Raw genomic sequence first — 17,730 nt, forward strand, 5'->3', positions numbered from 1 at the left:
TGATTTCCCTCTTCACTGCATGTCACCACATCTCTTCATTTCTGTATTTTAATGCAAATCCTCTTTTCTGTTCATCTGCATGCCTCTTAGAAATGCCCTGAGCTAGCTGATGTAGCAGGGTGCTGGGAATCATGGGGAGGGCAAGAGAGAGAAAGGAAAACACACTAAATGGTCTCAGAGGTCATTGTGATCATGACAAATTGGGACAGGAAAAAGCTGAGGTGTCCTAAAGACTAAAATACTAAGCATGCACCTTTGGGACAAAGGGCAGTCTCCCAAGATGTGCCAGGGACAGTTCCTTCTGCTTATGCTTGCGCTTGTGAACCGCAGTAGATTTGACAGGGCTTGGGGTGGGTATAACATTTAACAGAGGAAACACTGAATGTGCTTTTCCTGCTGTTTTTAATAGGTGGTCTTTTCATCCGAAACACAGATCAGGAATACACTGCTTTTCGATTAGCAATTTTTCTTCATAACACCAGCCCCAATGCATCGGAAGCTCCTTTTAATTTGGTACCTCATGTGGACAACATTGAGACAGCCAACAGTTTTGCTGTAACAAATGCCTGTAAGTAAAACAGAAGTTATGGATAAATTAGAAGAGAATTAAGATGAGACAATAGAGTTCCCTTCATTACTACTGTTGTTGTTTTAATTTTTAAAGAAAGAAACTCAAGGTTCCCACAGATGCCTGATTCAGGAGCAAATCAGAGTTATAAACAAGGTTTAGACTCGGATAATCAGGTGGCTCTATCTTCCTGCCTTCCTTTCTTTCTTTATCTAGATAATTCAAGTTAATTTCTCCTTTAATGTTTCTTTGTTGTTCCTATTATCTAAATGTCAATTTAGTGAAAATTTTACTCAGTTGAGTTTTTTTTTTTTTTAATTTGATCCCTTTGGTTTCTTGTTTTTCATTTGAGTTAGCATATCTCTTGCTTTTAAAGGAGACACATACTCTTAGACCGGGGAAAGCCTTGGAGGGTTTGCTAATAGTGAGAAAGACAGGGGAGTGGTGGTGTGTAGGATATATATTTGAGTCGGTTGGTTGATGATGCAGATGATCTGGTGATGTCATTTGAGGCTGCCCTGCTCTTATATTCTGGGTTGTAAATGTCTCTTACTATCACGTAATGCATATATCCTGTAGATATAAGTCTGTGAATCCTTACCTTGGTGCCAAATCACATTAGTCTCCGATCCACCTGAATTCACAAACGAACCGGATGGATCTATTATCCCACACAATGAAACTAAACAGTGTGACCTCACCTAATGCTATAATGAAACAGTTGTTCGGTGCTCCCTCCAAGATATTGTGTAACTTAATGTAAAAAAAAAATTAATTTAAAACAATCTAAAACATGATCAGTCAATATAACATTTATATTGCATTTTCACTCTTGAAGGAAATGTTAAGTATCTCCTCAGTTTTACATGCTAATACCACTGTTCAAAATGTGCATATTAAGATAATGGCTATAGGTTATATAAGACATATAGGAGTCATTTCTGTATAAAATTTTGCATGTTTTCATAGCAGTAATAAAATGTTCAATCTGAATTGTAGAGCATTTGTATTATATCAAACTTGGTATATTTTAATTTTAAAAATTTTTCAAAGGAAGTGTACTGAACAGAGAAACAAGTGAAACTCAAAGCAAAGAATTTTAAGTGTTTAAAGGCTATATATTTAATTAATTTAATTATTTTGATCAATATTTATTTGCCATTAGTTCACCTAACTGATGACATGATCACTTTTCCTTAATTTTTGTCTTCTCTTTAGGATTTCATTCTAGAACTTGGTTTATTAGGAGTTTAAGCATTTGACATTTTTGAAAACGGACAGAATTGTGTCATTTTGCAAGAATACCATAGTTTCTAAAAGTACTAATGAATTAAACAATTTACTTGTTGTAGTTAGTTATAAAATCTTTAACACAGTAAAGCAGGAGGGTGTTATTTTTAAACAGAAATGCATATAAATTAGAGCTCATTTGTGGAGAGTCATATTTGCAAATTCATAGCTACTACTTTTGTCTTCTAAATTTTAAAAGTAATTATAGGTATAAAGCATTCTCTTTAATACATGAATAGTAGTGCTAGCTTTAAAAATCATCCATAATCCAAATATACGTGAAACGACTTTGTCAACAGTAAATTAATTTTTAAATAGTAATTATTAGTTACAATAAATTTTGAAAGATTTTCTTAAATGTGACAGACACATAAGTGATTTTGGTTTTTTTTTTCGTTTATAATTTAAGTTCTTAAGTATTCTATGTTTGTATGTTGACTACCAGATATATATACTATCTAAGTGCTAATGCTTTCATCCTGTACATCATTTGTTAACCCCATTTAGGATAATTTTAACTATTATTATTTTCTTTGTGTGATGAAAATATTATATAAAATGAAATGTTACTGTTAAAGTTCCTGTAAACGTAAGAAACTGATAGGAAGCTGCACACAGAACAAAAGTAGAACATTAGAAGTGTAGAATGTCTATAGCATGCTGGTCTTTTCATATTAGGATTGAGAAAATTGAAACTAAGAAAAGTTTAAATCTTTTTTTTCCAAGCGTAACACAGTGTCAGTAACCTACTGTTTTTCATAATCATAAATAATTGATTTTATGTAGGTGTTTACGAATTTTTTTTAATGTAAATTGTAAATTAGGAAAAATATTTTCTAGTGAAGAAAAGGGAATTTTGTTTTGACAAATGAGGATGCTGAATGTCCTTAAAGCAAATCTAAGCAAAATTTTGGAAAAATCAATTGTCAGAGTGTGTGGGTCACGTGATTGTGTTTGTTGCGTGGACTGACCTAGCGCATATACACGCATGATTTTCCACTCTAATTAAAGGTGAAACGTAAGCAGTGAGTATAAGGCAACCTCATCTATCAAGCTCTATGCCTTTGGGTACAAAAGGGTAAAAATAGGTCTTGAAACTTAGTATTTTGAAGAATTAACATGGAACTCATTTCTCACAGTGATACAGACTAGATTTTTAAATTTTTCATGTGGGATTAAGTGTAAAGACATAATATGCGGCTGGTTAGATTTATTTAATCATGATTTCCCTGCAGTGGTTTCTTATAAAATTGCAGAGTCTAGTCTGTCTCTGTATAAGGGCCATTAAACAGGGTATGTTTATTATGTTGTGGACTGTATACTCGAAGACAAAAACGTCAGATTAGAGAATAAAGAGTCTTGGTCATGTTGTGGACAGGTATAGTTTAATGCCAGTTCTTCTGCCTCAGAATTAATTTAGCGCTCTAAGACTACTTTAGCAATCTAAGCCATTCTGTGTATAAAGTTGACATACTATTTAAATCTGAACCTGGTTAACCCAAACTTATCACTTTTGGTCTAAATCCTGAATTCCTAAGGAAAAATAATATTTCTTATAGCTTGTTTTCTTTTCAGCAGTACTTGTATAAGCTTAAATTAAAACACTTTCTTTTTTAAACTCTTCATGCTGTAGGCAAATCACGCTTTGCTCGATATAAAACTAAAATGATAAGAAATACGGATAAAATAAAATTAGAATCTATTCCAATAACAATGACAACAACAACAACAAATAGATGCAATCAGTAGCCCTTTTATTCAAATTTCAAAATTTAATTAATGTTTACCTTTCTTTGTTGTATTCTATCCAAAGTATGGGGGATGCCAAAAGAATATTTAAAAAATAAATTCAGTATGGACAATTTTATTTTATTAAAATATTATACAATTACATTTCAGACAGATACCAAAATAGCTATCTTTGCAAACAAATATACTAGTTAAATTCGATATACACTTGCAAAATATTTGGAATAACTTGAAGACAGGCTGTTTTCTTACGTTTTTCTAGTAGCTAATGAATAGAGATATTTTGGTATAGAGGATTATGTGTGCTAAATTTGGTGTGTGCAAACCAGATGGTCCTTTTCAATTTCAGATGGGCAATAGGAAATCAATAATAAAACAGATCAAGTGTCCATGTATTATCACCTTAGTGAAATAATAAAATAATTTTATGGAGTATTTATATTTTTTTTAACTTTGATAAGAAGCAATTGATTAATATTTTTCTTTTTTTTTTTTTTAGTGATGTGTTTGTCTTCCTCTCCTTTTCTGTCTAAATCTTTCTATTCAATGGTTTAAAAGATAACGGATGGAAAAGTTGTAGCAATCACAAATAGAATGGATATTGTACCAAAGTAATAATGAAAAAGTTATTAAGTTAAATATTCTGTTTGTGGCTGGTTTAGTTGTCAACACTAATTGTCCAAGATGAGTGTCACTTGCAAAAGTAGCATGGAATGTAAAATATAGCTTTTAATTTATATCAATACAGAGAAAATGTGACCTTATATCCAGTAAACTTGCAGGCCTTTCCACTTACATAACCCCATTGCCATCGAGTCAATTCCAACTATGAACTCATTGAATTTAAGTGCGCTAAATGTTGTAATATTTGGCTTTAATTAAATAGTATTTAAATATGGTTATACATTTTCCCTTCTAGGGACATGAAGCCCTAAAAAGACAATGTAAGAGTGTGTATAGGTCTGGTAGAGGAGTGCTGGTGGCACAGGGGTTAAAATGCTCAGTTGCAAACCAAAAGGGCAGTAGTTTGAACCCACCAGCTACTCCACAGAAGAAAGATGTGGCAGTCTGCTTCCATAAAGATTTATAGCCTTGGAAACCCTGTGGAGCAGTTCTACTCTGTCCTCTAGGGTCCTGTGAGTCAGAATCGACTCAATGGCGACGAGTTTGGGTTTTTTTTTGGTTTATAGGTCTGATGTATTAATTTTGAACATGCTAAGCATAAAACTCTGGGCTGAACTGCAATGACATTAGTAAACGTATGTTAGAATTAGATACTCTTTGACTTCTACTTATTTTTAGGAAAATGAGTGACATAACTTTACTGTGACTGTCAGCAGCTTTCCTTATCTTGAATTAATGGCAAGATTCTATGCTAATTTGAAATAATTCTTCAGTTTTATAATAACTTTTCTCCCTTCCCCTTAATCTTCCATTGTGAGATTAATGACAAAGATATGAGTCTTGTTTCTATGGCTTGTCCCTTTCTTAACAGATAGGATGATGCATAATTTCAATTGATAAATTTCAGACTTGTCACAGGATTAAGCTTTCATAAAACTGTCACAAAAACTCCTTAGTACTTTTTTTAATGTAGATTCTTCCAAGTGTTGTTTATTCCCCAAAGAGCAAAAATTTTACTTGCTGTCTTTGGGAAATGTGTGTATGTCTTATGTACAGAGTAATAGTATTGTTGAGGATTTTAAAATGAAGAATGTATATAATGCACCTTCCATTTTAAGATTAAAAAAGTTACTATTGAGTCAGTTTCAATACATAGCAATGCCATGTGTGTCAGAATCTAGCTGTGCTCCGTAGAGTTTTTAAAGGCTGATTTTTTGGAAGTAGGTCTCCAGGCATTTTTTTTAGAGGAACCTCTGGGTGGACCCATTTACGACAATACATAGTCTTAAACTGCTTTCATATACATGATTTTACTCAAACTGTGAGACACTCTGGAAAGAGTCATCATTTTGTAGATAGGTCAGCTTTGGCTCAAAGGAGTCACTTAACTTGCTAGAGACTGTGTAGCTAATAAACTGTAGAGCCTTATCAAGAGGCTATAAGGATGTGAAAAACACACGTTTAAATTAAGTTTACTTATATTAAGCAAGAAAAAAAGAATTTTCATTTATCTTTTTTTTTCTAATTACAATGTTTTAAAGAAAATATGGCAAGACATTTCTGGGCAACTTGTTCATTAATCATATGATAGTGAGTGATATAGCAAAGACAAAAGTCATTATGTAATGAATTCATTCATTCATTGGAATAAGTAATGGATTTATCACATTTATTCATTAAGCATATGATAGTGAGTGATATAGCAAAGACAAAAGTCATATTATGTAATGAATTCATTCATTCATTGGAATAAGTAATGGATTTATCACATTTATTCATTAAGCATATGATAGTGAGTGATATAGCAAAGACAAAAGTCATATTATGTAATGATTTCATTCATTCATTGGAATAAGTAATGGATTTATCACATTTATTCATTAAGCATATTTATCAGGGGCAACTATATTCAAGACACTATGCTAGAAACAGGATACAATAACTTAACTGGAGTAGTTGCTGCCCTTAAGGAGCTGATAGTCCAGTGGAAAAGATAAACAAATCAGTTATTACTGTATAGTATTGCAAGATCCCTAGGTAGTGCAAAAAGTTTGTGCTAGACTGCTAACTTAAAGCTTGATGGTTCAAACACACCCAGAGGTACCTCGGAAGAAAAGGCCTGGCAATCTGCTTCCACTAAGATTACAGCCAAGAAAACCCTATGGAGCAGTTCTACTCTGTAACACATGCAGTTGCCATGAGCCAGAATCAAGTGGACAGCAACTAACAACAACAACACAACAAGATTAAGTGCTATGTCAAAGAAACAAAGTGTTATGATAGAGATAATTTATAGGAAGGATAATTACACCAAACCTGGCGTGGCTTCCTAGGAGAGGTGTTGCCTGATTTGAGTGTTAAGGTTTAGTTTAGGCAACTGAAAAAGAGGAAGGAAGGAGGGTATGCTGGCCAAAGGAGAACACATGAGAGGACACCAAGGTGTGGGACAGCCTGGTGTGTTTGAGCAATGGAATATGGTTTAGTTCCGCTGTGGTATTGAGCATGAAGGAAAGGAAAGATGGGCTAAGGAGTGAAGCTCTATGGACCCACAGAGGATCTGATAGCCATTATAAGGAGAATCTCCTGAATAAAAAGGGGAACCCATTAATGATTTATACACAATAACAACATGGTCAAATTTGCGTTTTACAATGAACAGACTGGTTGGAAGGGGAAGAATAGATTGGAAAGGAAGAAAAAGACCAATTAATTGAATCTTGCAGTAATACACTCTAGAATGATAAATATATGATTAAAAGTGGAAGCACTGAAGAGAGAGAAAAGCACATAGATTCGACAATATTAAGCAGGTAATCCTGACAGAACTTAGTGATTGACTGGATGTATGTATGGAATGGTGGGAAAAAAGGGTGGTCCGAAAGCCAAACCCCCCGCCATTGGGTCAATTATGATTTATAGCGACCCTACAGGACAGAGTAGAACTGCCACATAGTGTTTCCAAAGCTGTAAATCTTTACAGAAGCAGACTGCCACGTCTTTCTCCTGCAGAGTGGCTGGGGAGTTCAAATCGATAACCTTTCAGTTAGCAGCCAAGATCTTTGACCACTGCACCACCTACGGAGAGTGATAAGAATTAAAAATGATTTCCCGGGTTTCAGGCCTGCGAAAATGATTTGATAGGGACATACAGAGAAGGGGTAGATTTGTGTGGTGAAGATGAGAGTTTAGTGTAGACATACTGATTTTGAGGTGTTTCAGTGACATCATAATGGAGACATGAAGTAGACGGTTTGATAGGTGTATCTCCGGGCGCTCTTGGGTTCAGTCTGAGCTGAAGACAGTCATTTGGTGTTGGTTGGAGCCATAGAAGTAGCTGATGTCATACAGAAAGAGCATAAACAGTGAAAAGACTGCAGAGGACAAAACCTAGGAAGTACCAGTACTTAAGGGGCAGGAAAAGGAAAACCAAAAGAGACTAAGGAAAATGGGTCAGAGAGTTCAGAGGAAAATGCGGCAAGAGTAATTTCACAGGAGCCAAGAGATAGTGAGAATTTCAAGTAAACAGTGATCAGCCTTATCCAAGGCTCAAAGTTTAAAGAATAAATTGCAAGGATAATTGTAATATCTTTAACATAGACCTTTCCTTCTTTTTAGAGGGTTCTTTTGTATTTTGGCCTGGGGGGAAAAAAAAGCAGTCTTTATTAACCATACATAGATTCTATTAAATCATAGTGTTTTGTATGTAATGTACATTGCTGATATCTAAAATATTCTTATCTTTATTTAGAGCTAGGTGGGTTTGTCATGAGTCAGAATTGATTCCTTAGCAACTGGTTTTTTTTTTTTTTTTATTTTAGGGGGAGATAGTTTTATTTGGACTTTTGGGCTGAATTTGTATCCTGATATTGGATAAATTACTTTACACTTCTGAGCCTTGGTTTCTGTTTTCTTCATCTATTAACATGAGGAAATAACACCTACCATACATAACTTTTATGAGTATTAGAAAAATGTCTGGAAAACATTCAACATATAGTTAGAACTCAATTAATTTTATCTTTATTACATTTTCTGTGACATATAAAGCATTTATTCTGAGACATTCTTATCGTTTCAAGAGTTATTTATATTTTGAAAAGGCAATTTATCCTTTTTGAATAAATATATTTCTGTTGATATTTCATAGGAACTTTTATGACCTCTCAATAAATTGTTAATTTTAATTTATATACACAAGCCTAAATCTGTTTGTCAAAATTATTTCTAAGTCCTAAGAGAGGGTAACTTTCTGGGATCTATGGACCGTTAAAAGAGAGGATTGGTTCATGGATGGATTAAAAGATAGATTAATTATCCTAATTATATGCAAAATGTATGTGTGTGTGTATTCATAGGGACAGTCTGAACTTTTAAACAGCTTTTCAAAGAGTTCCACTCACCAAAAACAAACAAACAAAAAAAAAAAAACAAGGCCAATTACCAGAGTCCTAAGTATCACCCGTTGCCGTTCAGTATATTCTGACTCATGGCGACCCCATGTGTGTCAAAGTAGAACTGAGCTCCACAGGGTTTTCAATGGCTGATTTTTCAAGAAGTAGATCACCAGGCCTTTCTTCCAAGGTGCCTCAGGGTGGATTCAAATCTCCAATCTTTCAGCTAGCAGCCCAAGCCTGATCTCATTAGCCATTTGCATGTGAATTAGGTAAAAGACCAGTACTTCATTCCTTAGCTTCTTCATTTTAGAAGCAGGATAGGATTTTATCTTGGAAACCAGATTTTTAAAAATTTTTTCCATAAAATCCATCTCCACTAGCTTCTTCCCTGATGTAGAGAATAATTAGTGTGACCTAACTCAAAAAATCCTTGGCTTGGCCCTCTGCCTTGAAAACTGTCATCTTATTCTTTTTATTCTTTCCCTTAGTATCAAAAGTTCTAAATATTCTACATCAGCTTCCTCTATTTTTATCACTATTTACCTTTTTCCCCAACATCACAACTACCGGAACACTGTGCTCTTAAAGGTCATCAGTGACTTACAAATTAGTAAGTCCAATTGATGTTCTTTACTCCTCATTGCTGTGAACAGTCCGCAGAATTTAACATTGCTGATATCTCCTTGTTCCTTAAAACTCATTCCTCCACTGAGAATAATAATAACAGCTACTACAATGGAGTGCTGACTGTCTACCAAGTTATTGTGTTACCTCAATTCTTATGCAGCTCCTAAGGAGTAGATATTATAACCATTTTTATAGGTGTGATACTGAAGATTTGGGTAGTTGTGAAAATTTGCCTAAGATCACAAAGTATCCAGTGCATCAGATCCTGAGGTCTGTTTTCTTAACCAATATACTATTTTCTGCCATTCATAATGCAACAATATCTTGGTCATTGCAGTTTATACAAGATAACCACTACTGGGAGTGGTATTATCTAGGTGACTGTTAATTTAAAGATCAAGATGTTTTTCTCAAAGCTACCTCTTTATTTTAACAACTTTGATTTACCCCAGCAAACATGTATAACATTTTATACTAGGCATTGATTCTTGTCTGTGATTCATAATGCAGTACAGAAATTTCAGAATTCTAAATGATGACACCCACATTACTTTGCATTGCCAAATTCATGTCATAAATACCACCATGTGTAAAAATGACTAAATGGCTCCTTTAACTGTTATGCAAACAGCATTGAATGCTTCATTAGTTGGCCAGCCTACATATTTTTATGGAAATGTTATTTGATTTCAGAATACCCAAAGCTATTTGAAACATAATTTCCCGAGTACTGTACTTAAAGATTTGCTTAGATATCAGGCATTTGACTTCAGGTTTTCTTTGACATGTTTTTAGATTCCAAATAAACATAGTTAGGACTGTCTTAAAGAGCATCACCCTATGTTAAAATCACTCCAGCCTTCAGAGCATCTCCACTTGCCTTCAACTTAATAGAACTACTCATACTGTCAACTAGAAAGTTCGATGTTATTTTGGAAATAAAGGGTCAAAATATTTGAGATTTAATACCTCCTATATTCTCTAAATACAACAAAAATTGAAAACACCATAAGCTGGAAACAGCATTTAATTGATTATTTTAGTTGCTCAAATGCTTGTTTCAAAATGAGCATTTTTTCATCATTAACTTTAAATATACATTATGTTCTTTCCATTTTTCGTACTTTTTTTGTTTTATAACTAACTCACGCTTGTGAACGTTTCAAATAATGCAGAAATTTTAAAAAGTCAAAATATTCTGTAATTCCGTCACTTAGGGATAATCACAGTAAGCACTTTCTGGAAATCTTTCTAGATTTTTACCTAGATAGAGGGAAATAGAGTACTATAAACATAAGATTGCAGTATTTATCTAGAAATAAATGTATTTAAGAAAAATGATGTGGCACTACCCAAACCAAACCTATTGCTGTTGAGTCAAATTCCGACTCATAGCAATTCTGTAGGACAGAGTAGACCTGCCCCATATGGTTTCCAAGACTATAAATCTTAACGGAAGCAGACTGTCACATCTTGCTCCTGCAGAGGGGCTGGTAGGTTTGAACTGCCAACCTGCTGGTTAGCAGCTGAGCGCTTTAACCACTGTGCCACCAGGGCTCCTTTGTGGCAGTGTATATATATATATATTCTATAAATGGCTTACTTCACTTATCATAAATAGTTAAATCATTTTCTGTTTGTATATAAGAGCTATCTAATTTTCTTTTACTACTATATAATATTCCGTTGTGTGAAATTAGTATGATTAATTTACGCGGTCCCCTCTGGATCAACACTTAACTTGTCTCCTCATTTTCATTATTACAAACAAAGCAACAGTAAAACTCGTTGTGTATTTGTGTGACTATTCCTGTAGAGTCAATTTCTAGAGGTGACAATAATGTACACGTCTGATTTTAAAAGATATTGCCAACTTAGTCTCCAAAAAAAAAAAAAAAATTACTTAAATTGCAACCACTGCTATGTGAGAATAATTGTTTTCCTATCACTTGGCAACACTAGCCATTATCAGTCTCTTCACTTGTACTGACGGGTGAAAATGATATCTAATTGCTGCTTTCATTTGCATATTTTTGATTAATCGTGAGGCTGAGAGTCTTTTCCTATATTTATAAGCCCCTGTACTTCTTTCTCTGTGAACTCTCTGTACTTTGCCTTTGCAGATGTTTTCCTCTTTATCTTTGAAAGAGTTTTATGTATTGTATAAATTAACCCTTTGTCATGTATGCTGCAAATTACTTTTCCACTTTGCCTTTGGATTTTATTTTCTTTTAGGATGTCTTTTGTCATAAAGACATTTTAAATTTTATGTCATCAACTCTGTGACTCATTTTCTATACAGCTTCTGGGTTTCATATTATGCTTATGAAGGCATTCCCATCCTTAAATCTATAAAAATATTATCCTTCATTTTTCTAGTATTTTTATGATTTAAAATGTTATATTTAGAACTTTAACTCCTTTGGAATTTATTTTCTTATGTGTGTTGAAAATCAATCCTTTTTTTTCTTTCCCTACGCTATTTATTTGAATAAGCCATTCTTTTACAAGTGGTTTGAACTGCTATATTTGTACAAATCTCCTGCCCTTTTTCCCTTGACTGAATTTGAGTTTGAGCGGAAGTTCTGTGTTTTATCTTGTCCCAAGTTACTCTATTTGCTGCCCTTCACCTCCCTACCCTTCCTTAACAGTCCCTAGTGGTCACATTGCTAGTTTTGACATTTTTATCATCTGTTTTCTTGCTTCTTCTGTTACTTCCTAGGGCTCCGGGTTTTGTTTTGTTTTCCTGACTGACACTCACCATCTGACCAAGTCCTCTTGGTCCTATCTCCAAAACACATCACCCATATATCTTTCTTCAGCTCTACCCCACCATCCTAGCTCAAGTCAACTCTACTATTTTAATTGCTTTATATTTCATCTCCTGCTCCTGCTGTTGTCTCCATCCCCTTCACATACTGGAGCCAGAGTTCTCTTATGAAGTTATAAATCAGATCACATCTCATCCTTACTTAAAATTCTCCAATAGCTTTCATTCTTAGGATAAAATTCTGACTCTTTGTGATGGTCCTGAATGTTCTGGCATCTGCCCCTGTCTTAGCCTTGCTCACTATACTCCAGCCCACACTGGTCACTTTTCTGTTACCTAAACATGCTTAATTTTTCTTTCCTATTCCTTTTTACTTGTCATTCCCTTTTCTTTGAATTCTCCAGTCCAGTTATTTGGTTGACTAGCTTTTGCTGAACCTTCAGGACTCAGGTCAAATGTCATCACCTCAGAGAATACTTCCTGGCCACCCTCTGGAGCGTCATCCCTCCCACTCCAAAGCTCCAGTCACTTTGTATCACCAGTCTCATAATCATTATTGCATTTATCACAATCTGTAATTGTTATTTTCATCTGTTTACTTATCTGTCATCTATATTCCCCACTAGAATATAAATTTCCAAGAATCTATGCCTGTGTCTGCCTTGTTAAGTTATAACTCCATACAAGTAGGAATCAATACATATCTCTGAATAAATTAATGAGCAGTGTGAGATGCCTTTTCTCCTCACTCCTCGTCAGGGCATCCTTATGATAGCTAAGAATTTTTATGCGTGATCTTAAGAGAAGCTCAAGCAGAGGATATTAAGACAATGAAGTAGTAGATACAAAAGAAATGTTATATATTTTCTTTGTCTTAAGAATTTTTTTTCTCCATTCTTTCCATTTGATTCAATATATGTGGTGGACTAAGAAAGGAAGAAAATAAGTCCTGGAAAGAAGAAAATAGGTCTATAGATGCAATTTGATGTACATTGTGCTGGTCAGATAGCACTTTGATCAGTTTAAATCTGGTAGAAGAGACCATCTAGATGCTTTTAACATTCAGGGTCTGCTGACAAAAGAACTTGAAAATGCTGACATAACTCCACTTTCAATGTAGGAGAAAGCCCATTGGGAAGCCCCGGTAAACTAGTAAGCACACTCGGGAAAGTCCCATCTGCTCAGATATGGGCTGCCTCCCCAGCAATTCTTGAAGTTCATGAAACTAGTGGATTTGGATTCACTGAAAGCTTGTGAAAATGGGGGGTCAGAGTAAAATGAATAATGTTATTCCTATCAGATCTTGATTAACTACATTGCACCGTCTATAATTTTACTGTCTATAGTAAATTTCACAAGTGAATTTGATAGCTTCTATAACCCTTTATTTCTTCCCCTTGTAAAATGAGCTTATCCTTGTTTAGTTACTTTATTTTTAACTAGTTAAAATATAGTCTTACCTAGGCACAGTTAGAAAAGCAGTTAACCTCTTCCTGGCTCCAAAGATTTATAACGCAACAGGAAGTGCTTTTTGTTTTTTCCCCTTGAAAAATTGGCATGCTTCCATCTTTCTTAGTGGAAAATTTGTAAGTCAGAATGTTTCTTTCTTTTTTTCTCTTTTTTTTTTTTGCTGTGACAACCTGGAAACTCAATTCTATATTTGCTATTCAGTAACAACATTATTACTCCTCATTTTGAAAAATTTCCCTTGTTTTTATATTCTAAAATATATTTTGTTTTTTGTTTTACTTCTTTGGTATCTTATAAGGCTATGCATATCTTATAAGGCTATGCACATGATTTTTGGAAAGAGATACTATGTCTATAAATAAAAAAGTCTAAATGATATCCCATTCAACAGATACGTTGGCCTGCTTTTGCTGGAATAGTCACATTTCCTGTGCAGTACTCTTTGTATCTTGTACACGCCTTGATATATATAGATAGAGACAGAGATACACCCATTGATGCTGAGTCAATTCTGACTCATAGCAACCCTGTAGGACAGAGTAGAACTGTCCCATAGGGTTTCCAAGGAGTGGCTGGTGAATTCGTACTGTTGACCTTTCGGTTAGCAGCCGAGTTCTTAACCACTGTGGTACGTTTTCATATATATATATTGCAGAGGACCAGGCATTGTGAGTCGGAGCCAACTCTATAGCAGCTAACAACACACATACGTGTGTGTGTGTATAAAGCCAAAAAAACAAACCAGTTGCCACTGAGTCAACTTTGACTCAGAATGACCCAATGTGTGCAGATTAGAGCTGCATTGCATAATGTTTTCATGACTGTCATCTTTTGGAAGCCGATCACCAGGCCTCTCTTTACAAGAGCCTCTGGGTGGGTTCGAACTGCCAACTTGTTAGTCAGTAGTCAAGCACTTAACTGTTTGCACACCCATGGACTCCATAAATATGCATAACATCAATTCTGTCAGACTGTGAATTCCTTAACGACAAGGATGATGCCTGATAGTACCTCTACCCTGAGGGCCTATCACACTATCCCATAAATGTTCCATATTCAATAAATATTTGGTGACTGATTGTGGCAGTAAGGAAGGGAGGAAGGGAACCCACATCTTCGCTGGATATCTATAATAACTAATTCATACCCTGAATTGACTGACACAAAATACATCTAGTTCCTTTAATATAAAGCTCAAACTTGTTTCATTTTTGAAAACAGATATCACACTTTGCTGTAGTACCTTTCTAAGCTAAGCAAACTTTCCGTAGATAACAGTTTCTAAAACCTTTAGCATCCAAGCTCTAGTATGCTGTATGTTTCATTAAAATGTAGTGACCTGAATTAACCCTCACGCTCGTGTCATGTTCTGTCCAGAATTACACCCCACGCTCCTAACACTCATAGTCATGATCTTACACAATCTATCCAGGTAAGAATATTAATTCCAATTATTTAAACTTCATACATATAAGGTTAGCTCAAGATTATTTGGGTTTTTAATTAGTCAGTTATAGCACTCTCTTGGCTCATTTTAACATTTTTGGTCAATTAAAACTTTACACTCTCCTCTTTTCCACATGAATTTTTACAAATAAGCCTCCCCATAGAGCATTTTTAAATTCGAAAGAAATGGTTGTATATATCCTGTTACTGTCGAGTAGATTCTGACTTATAGCGACCCTATAGGATGGAATGGAACTGTCCTATAGGGTTTCCGTGGCTATAATCTTTAGGGAAGCAGAGTACCACATCTTTCTCCTGCGGAACGGCTGGTGGGTTCAAACCACTGACCTTTTGGTTAGAAGCCGAGTGCTTTAACAACTGGGCCACCAGGGATCCTGATGATTGTATTTGTGCACTCTTAAATTTCAACTTGCTTGGAAACACCAGGAACATCTTGAATTTTAATTCAGTTAGTTATGAACTGCTTTCAGTTCTTTGTGAACGTTTACTATGCGCTCATCTCTATTGCTGATTAAAATTCAGTTTAGCCTGGGATAAAGGATAGATACAGGATGACACCAGGGCATGGATCAATACTTTTTAGGTACGTGTTGTCAGTTAAATGTGAATTCTCCTAAAATAATTTCTTTGATTAAATTTGTCTGTCTTGTCCATAAAGATTGCCATTTCAATGTACTTGCCTTTTTTTAAACATTAAAACAAACAAAAAGGCAATGAAATCTTGGGAAAATATCCCATACCACTATACTGTATAAAGGATAACACACACACACACACACACACACACACCTTCTTTTAGATAGAAAGGAATGGAGGAAAGATGTACAGATAGATAATTCACATTGGAGTAAATAGATAAATCTAGTAAATAAATCATAAAGCATGTTTAACTTTATTAGTAATAATAGAAAAATAAGTTTTAAATGAGATATAAATTAGCTTTACTTAATTAGAAAATAGTAGTAGTAAAGATAAAGAGAATTTTTAATCACTCAAGGTGGCTAGGGCATTCAAAATAGATGCAATGCTTTTGAAAATTAATTTGGCACAGTTTATGAAAATCTGTTATAAATTTTGAATCATTTGACCTCATAAATATAGGAAAATCTCCAGACAAGATAAAGCTCATTAAAGAATTATTTGGCAGTGTGTAGTTGGGGAATGGTTAAATTAATTAAGGTCTAATCACACTGCTTATTGAAGACTTTCAATACTGAGAGTTGTCTGTCTGTATTATGCCAACAGTTGTGAGTTCAAGCATTTTTTTCTGTTTTTAGAGACTGTATGTTTCCTTTTTCTTTCTTTATATTATTTTGTTCTCTTACAGAAGTACAAGTCTGATGGTAGAAAAAGATATTCTCATGAGATGCAAAAAAAGATGTCATCTAAATGTAATTATGATATGTGGAGTTGATAGAGATAGTTGAATGATTTTAAAAAGCATCAGTTGTTTAGACGAGTATAGATCTTCCACAGCAGACCTGGCTGATAGACAGGTAAAGATAGGTGCACTGTTTGTCCTGGAGTCTCTGTGCCTAGTCAGTGAATGATTTGGGAAATTACTGTTGTTAATTTTGTCTGAACCTCTTCCCTATTCTCTTCCTTCAACTCCTATCCACCCAAGAACACAAGTTGTTGGAGGAAGATTCAGGAATTATGTGACAACGCACTTGGGCCTTGAAGAGATGCATGAGACTTTGCCAGGCTGTAAAGAGAGATTAAAAAAAAATTCCAGGCAAATAAAAAAGCATAGGAAAAAAGGTTTCAAGATGCATGAACAACTTTGGGGAATAGTAATGTGGCAGGAGAATGGAGTGCCTAGTGGAGGTGAGGCGATACTCCTGCAGAGGTAGGGAAACTAAACCAAAACTAAACCCGTTGCCTTCGAGTCGATTCTGACTCATAGCAACCCTATAGGACACCCCTGGTGGCACAGTGGTTAAGTGCACGGCTGCTAACCAAAAGGTCAGCAGTTTGTACCCAGCAGCTGCTCCATGTGATAGAGATGTGGCAGTCTGCTTCCATAAAGATTTACAGAGGCATAGAGGGGCCTTGAAAGTTAGCATACGGATTTTGTTCTTTATTCTAAGACAGATGACAGCACGAATTATGTTAAGGAGTTTATAGCAGAATTATATTTGTGTTTTAGAAAGAATTCTGGCACCACTATTCATCATTCATATATATAGGAAATCTTGGTGTCCTTTTCCATATCATATGCACTAAGAAGCCATTTCCAAAATATATCAAGCTAACAACTACCAGAAAAGAGCAGGAGTGGTGATTCTAATCTCAGATAAAATAGACTTTAAAACAAAATCTACCGTAAAAGACAAAGAAGGACACTATATAATGATTAAGGGGACAATCCATCATGAACACATAACCATAATAAACATCTACGCACACAATGACAGGGCTCCAAATACATAAAACAAACTCTAGCAACACTGAAAAGAGAAACTGACAGTTCCACAATAATACTGGGAGACTTCAACACACCACTCTCAGTAAAGGACAGAACAACTAAGAAAAAACTCAGCAAAGATACAGAAGACCTAAAGGGCACAATCAGCCAACTTGACCTCATGGACATATATAGAACACTCCATCCAACCACTGCAAAGTGCACATTCTTTTCTAATGCACATGTAACATTCTCCAGAATAGACCACATCTTAAGCCACAGAGCAATCCTCAACAAGATCCAAAACGTTGAGATAATTCAAAGTATCTTCTCTGACCACAATGCCATCAAGGTAGAAATTAAC

The 17,730-nt window shown here is 34.9% G+C and overlaps 1 protein-coding gene across 1 annotated transcript in view; it reads left to right on the plus strand.

Moving 5' to 3' along the window:
- GRIA4 (glutamate ionotropic receptor AMPA type subunit 4) overlaps nt 1-17,730 on the plus strand; it is a 435,870-nt gene that overhangs the window by 862 nt on the left and 417,278 nt on the right. Inside the window, exon 2 of the mRNA XM_004382528.1 lies at nt 410-568. Within this exon, the coding sequence (XP_004382585.1) occupies nt 410-568 (159 nt within the window). The remainder of the gene's footprint in view (nt 1-409; nt 569-17,730) is intronic.

The sequence above is a fragment of the Trichechus manatus genome, unplaced genomic scaffold (genome assembly GCF_000243295.1).
Source record: "Trichechus manatus latirostris isolate Lorelei unplaced genomic scaffold, TriManLat1.0 scaffold00094, whole genome shotgun sequence".
NCBI lineage: Eukaryota > Metazoa > Chordata > Mammalia > Sirenia > Trichechidae > Trichechus > Trichechus manatus.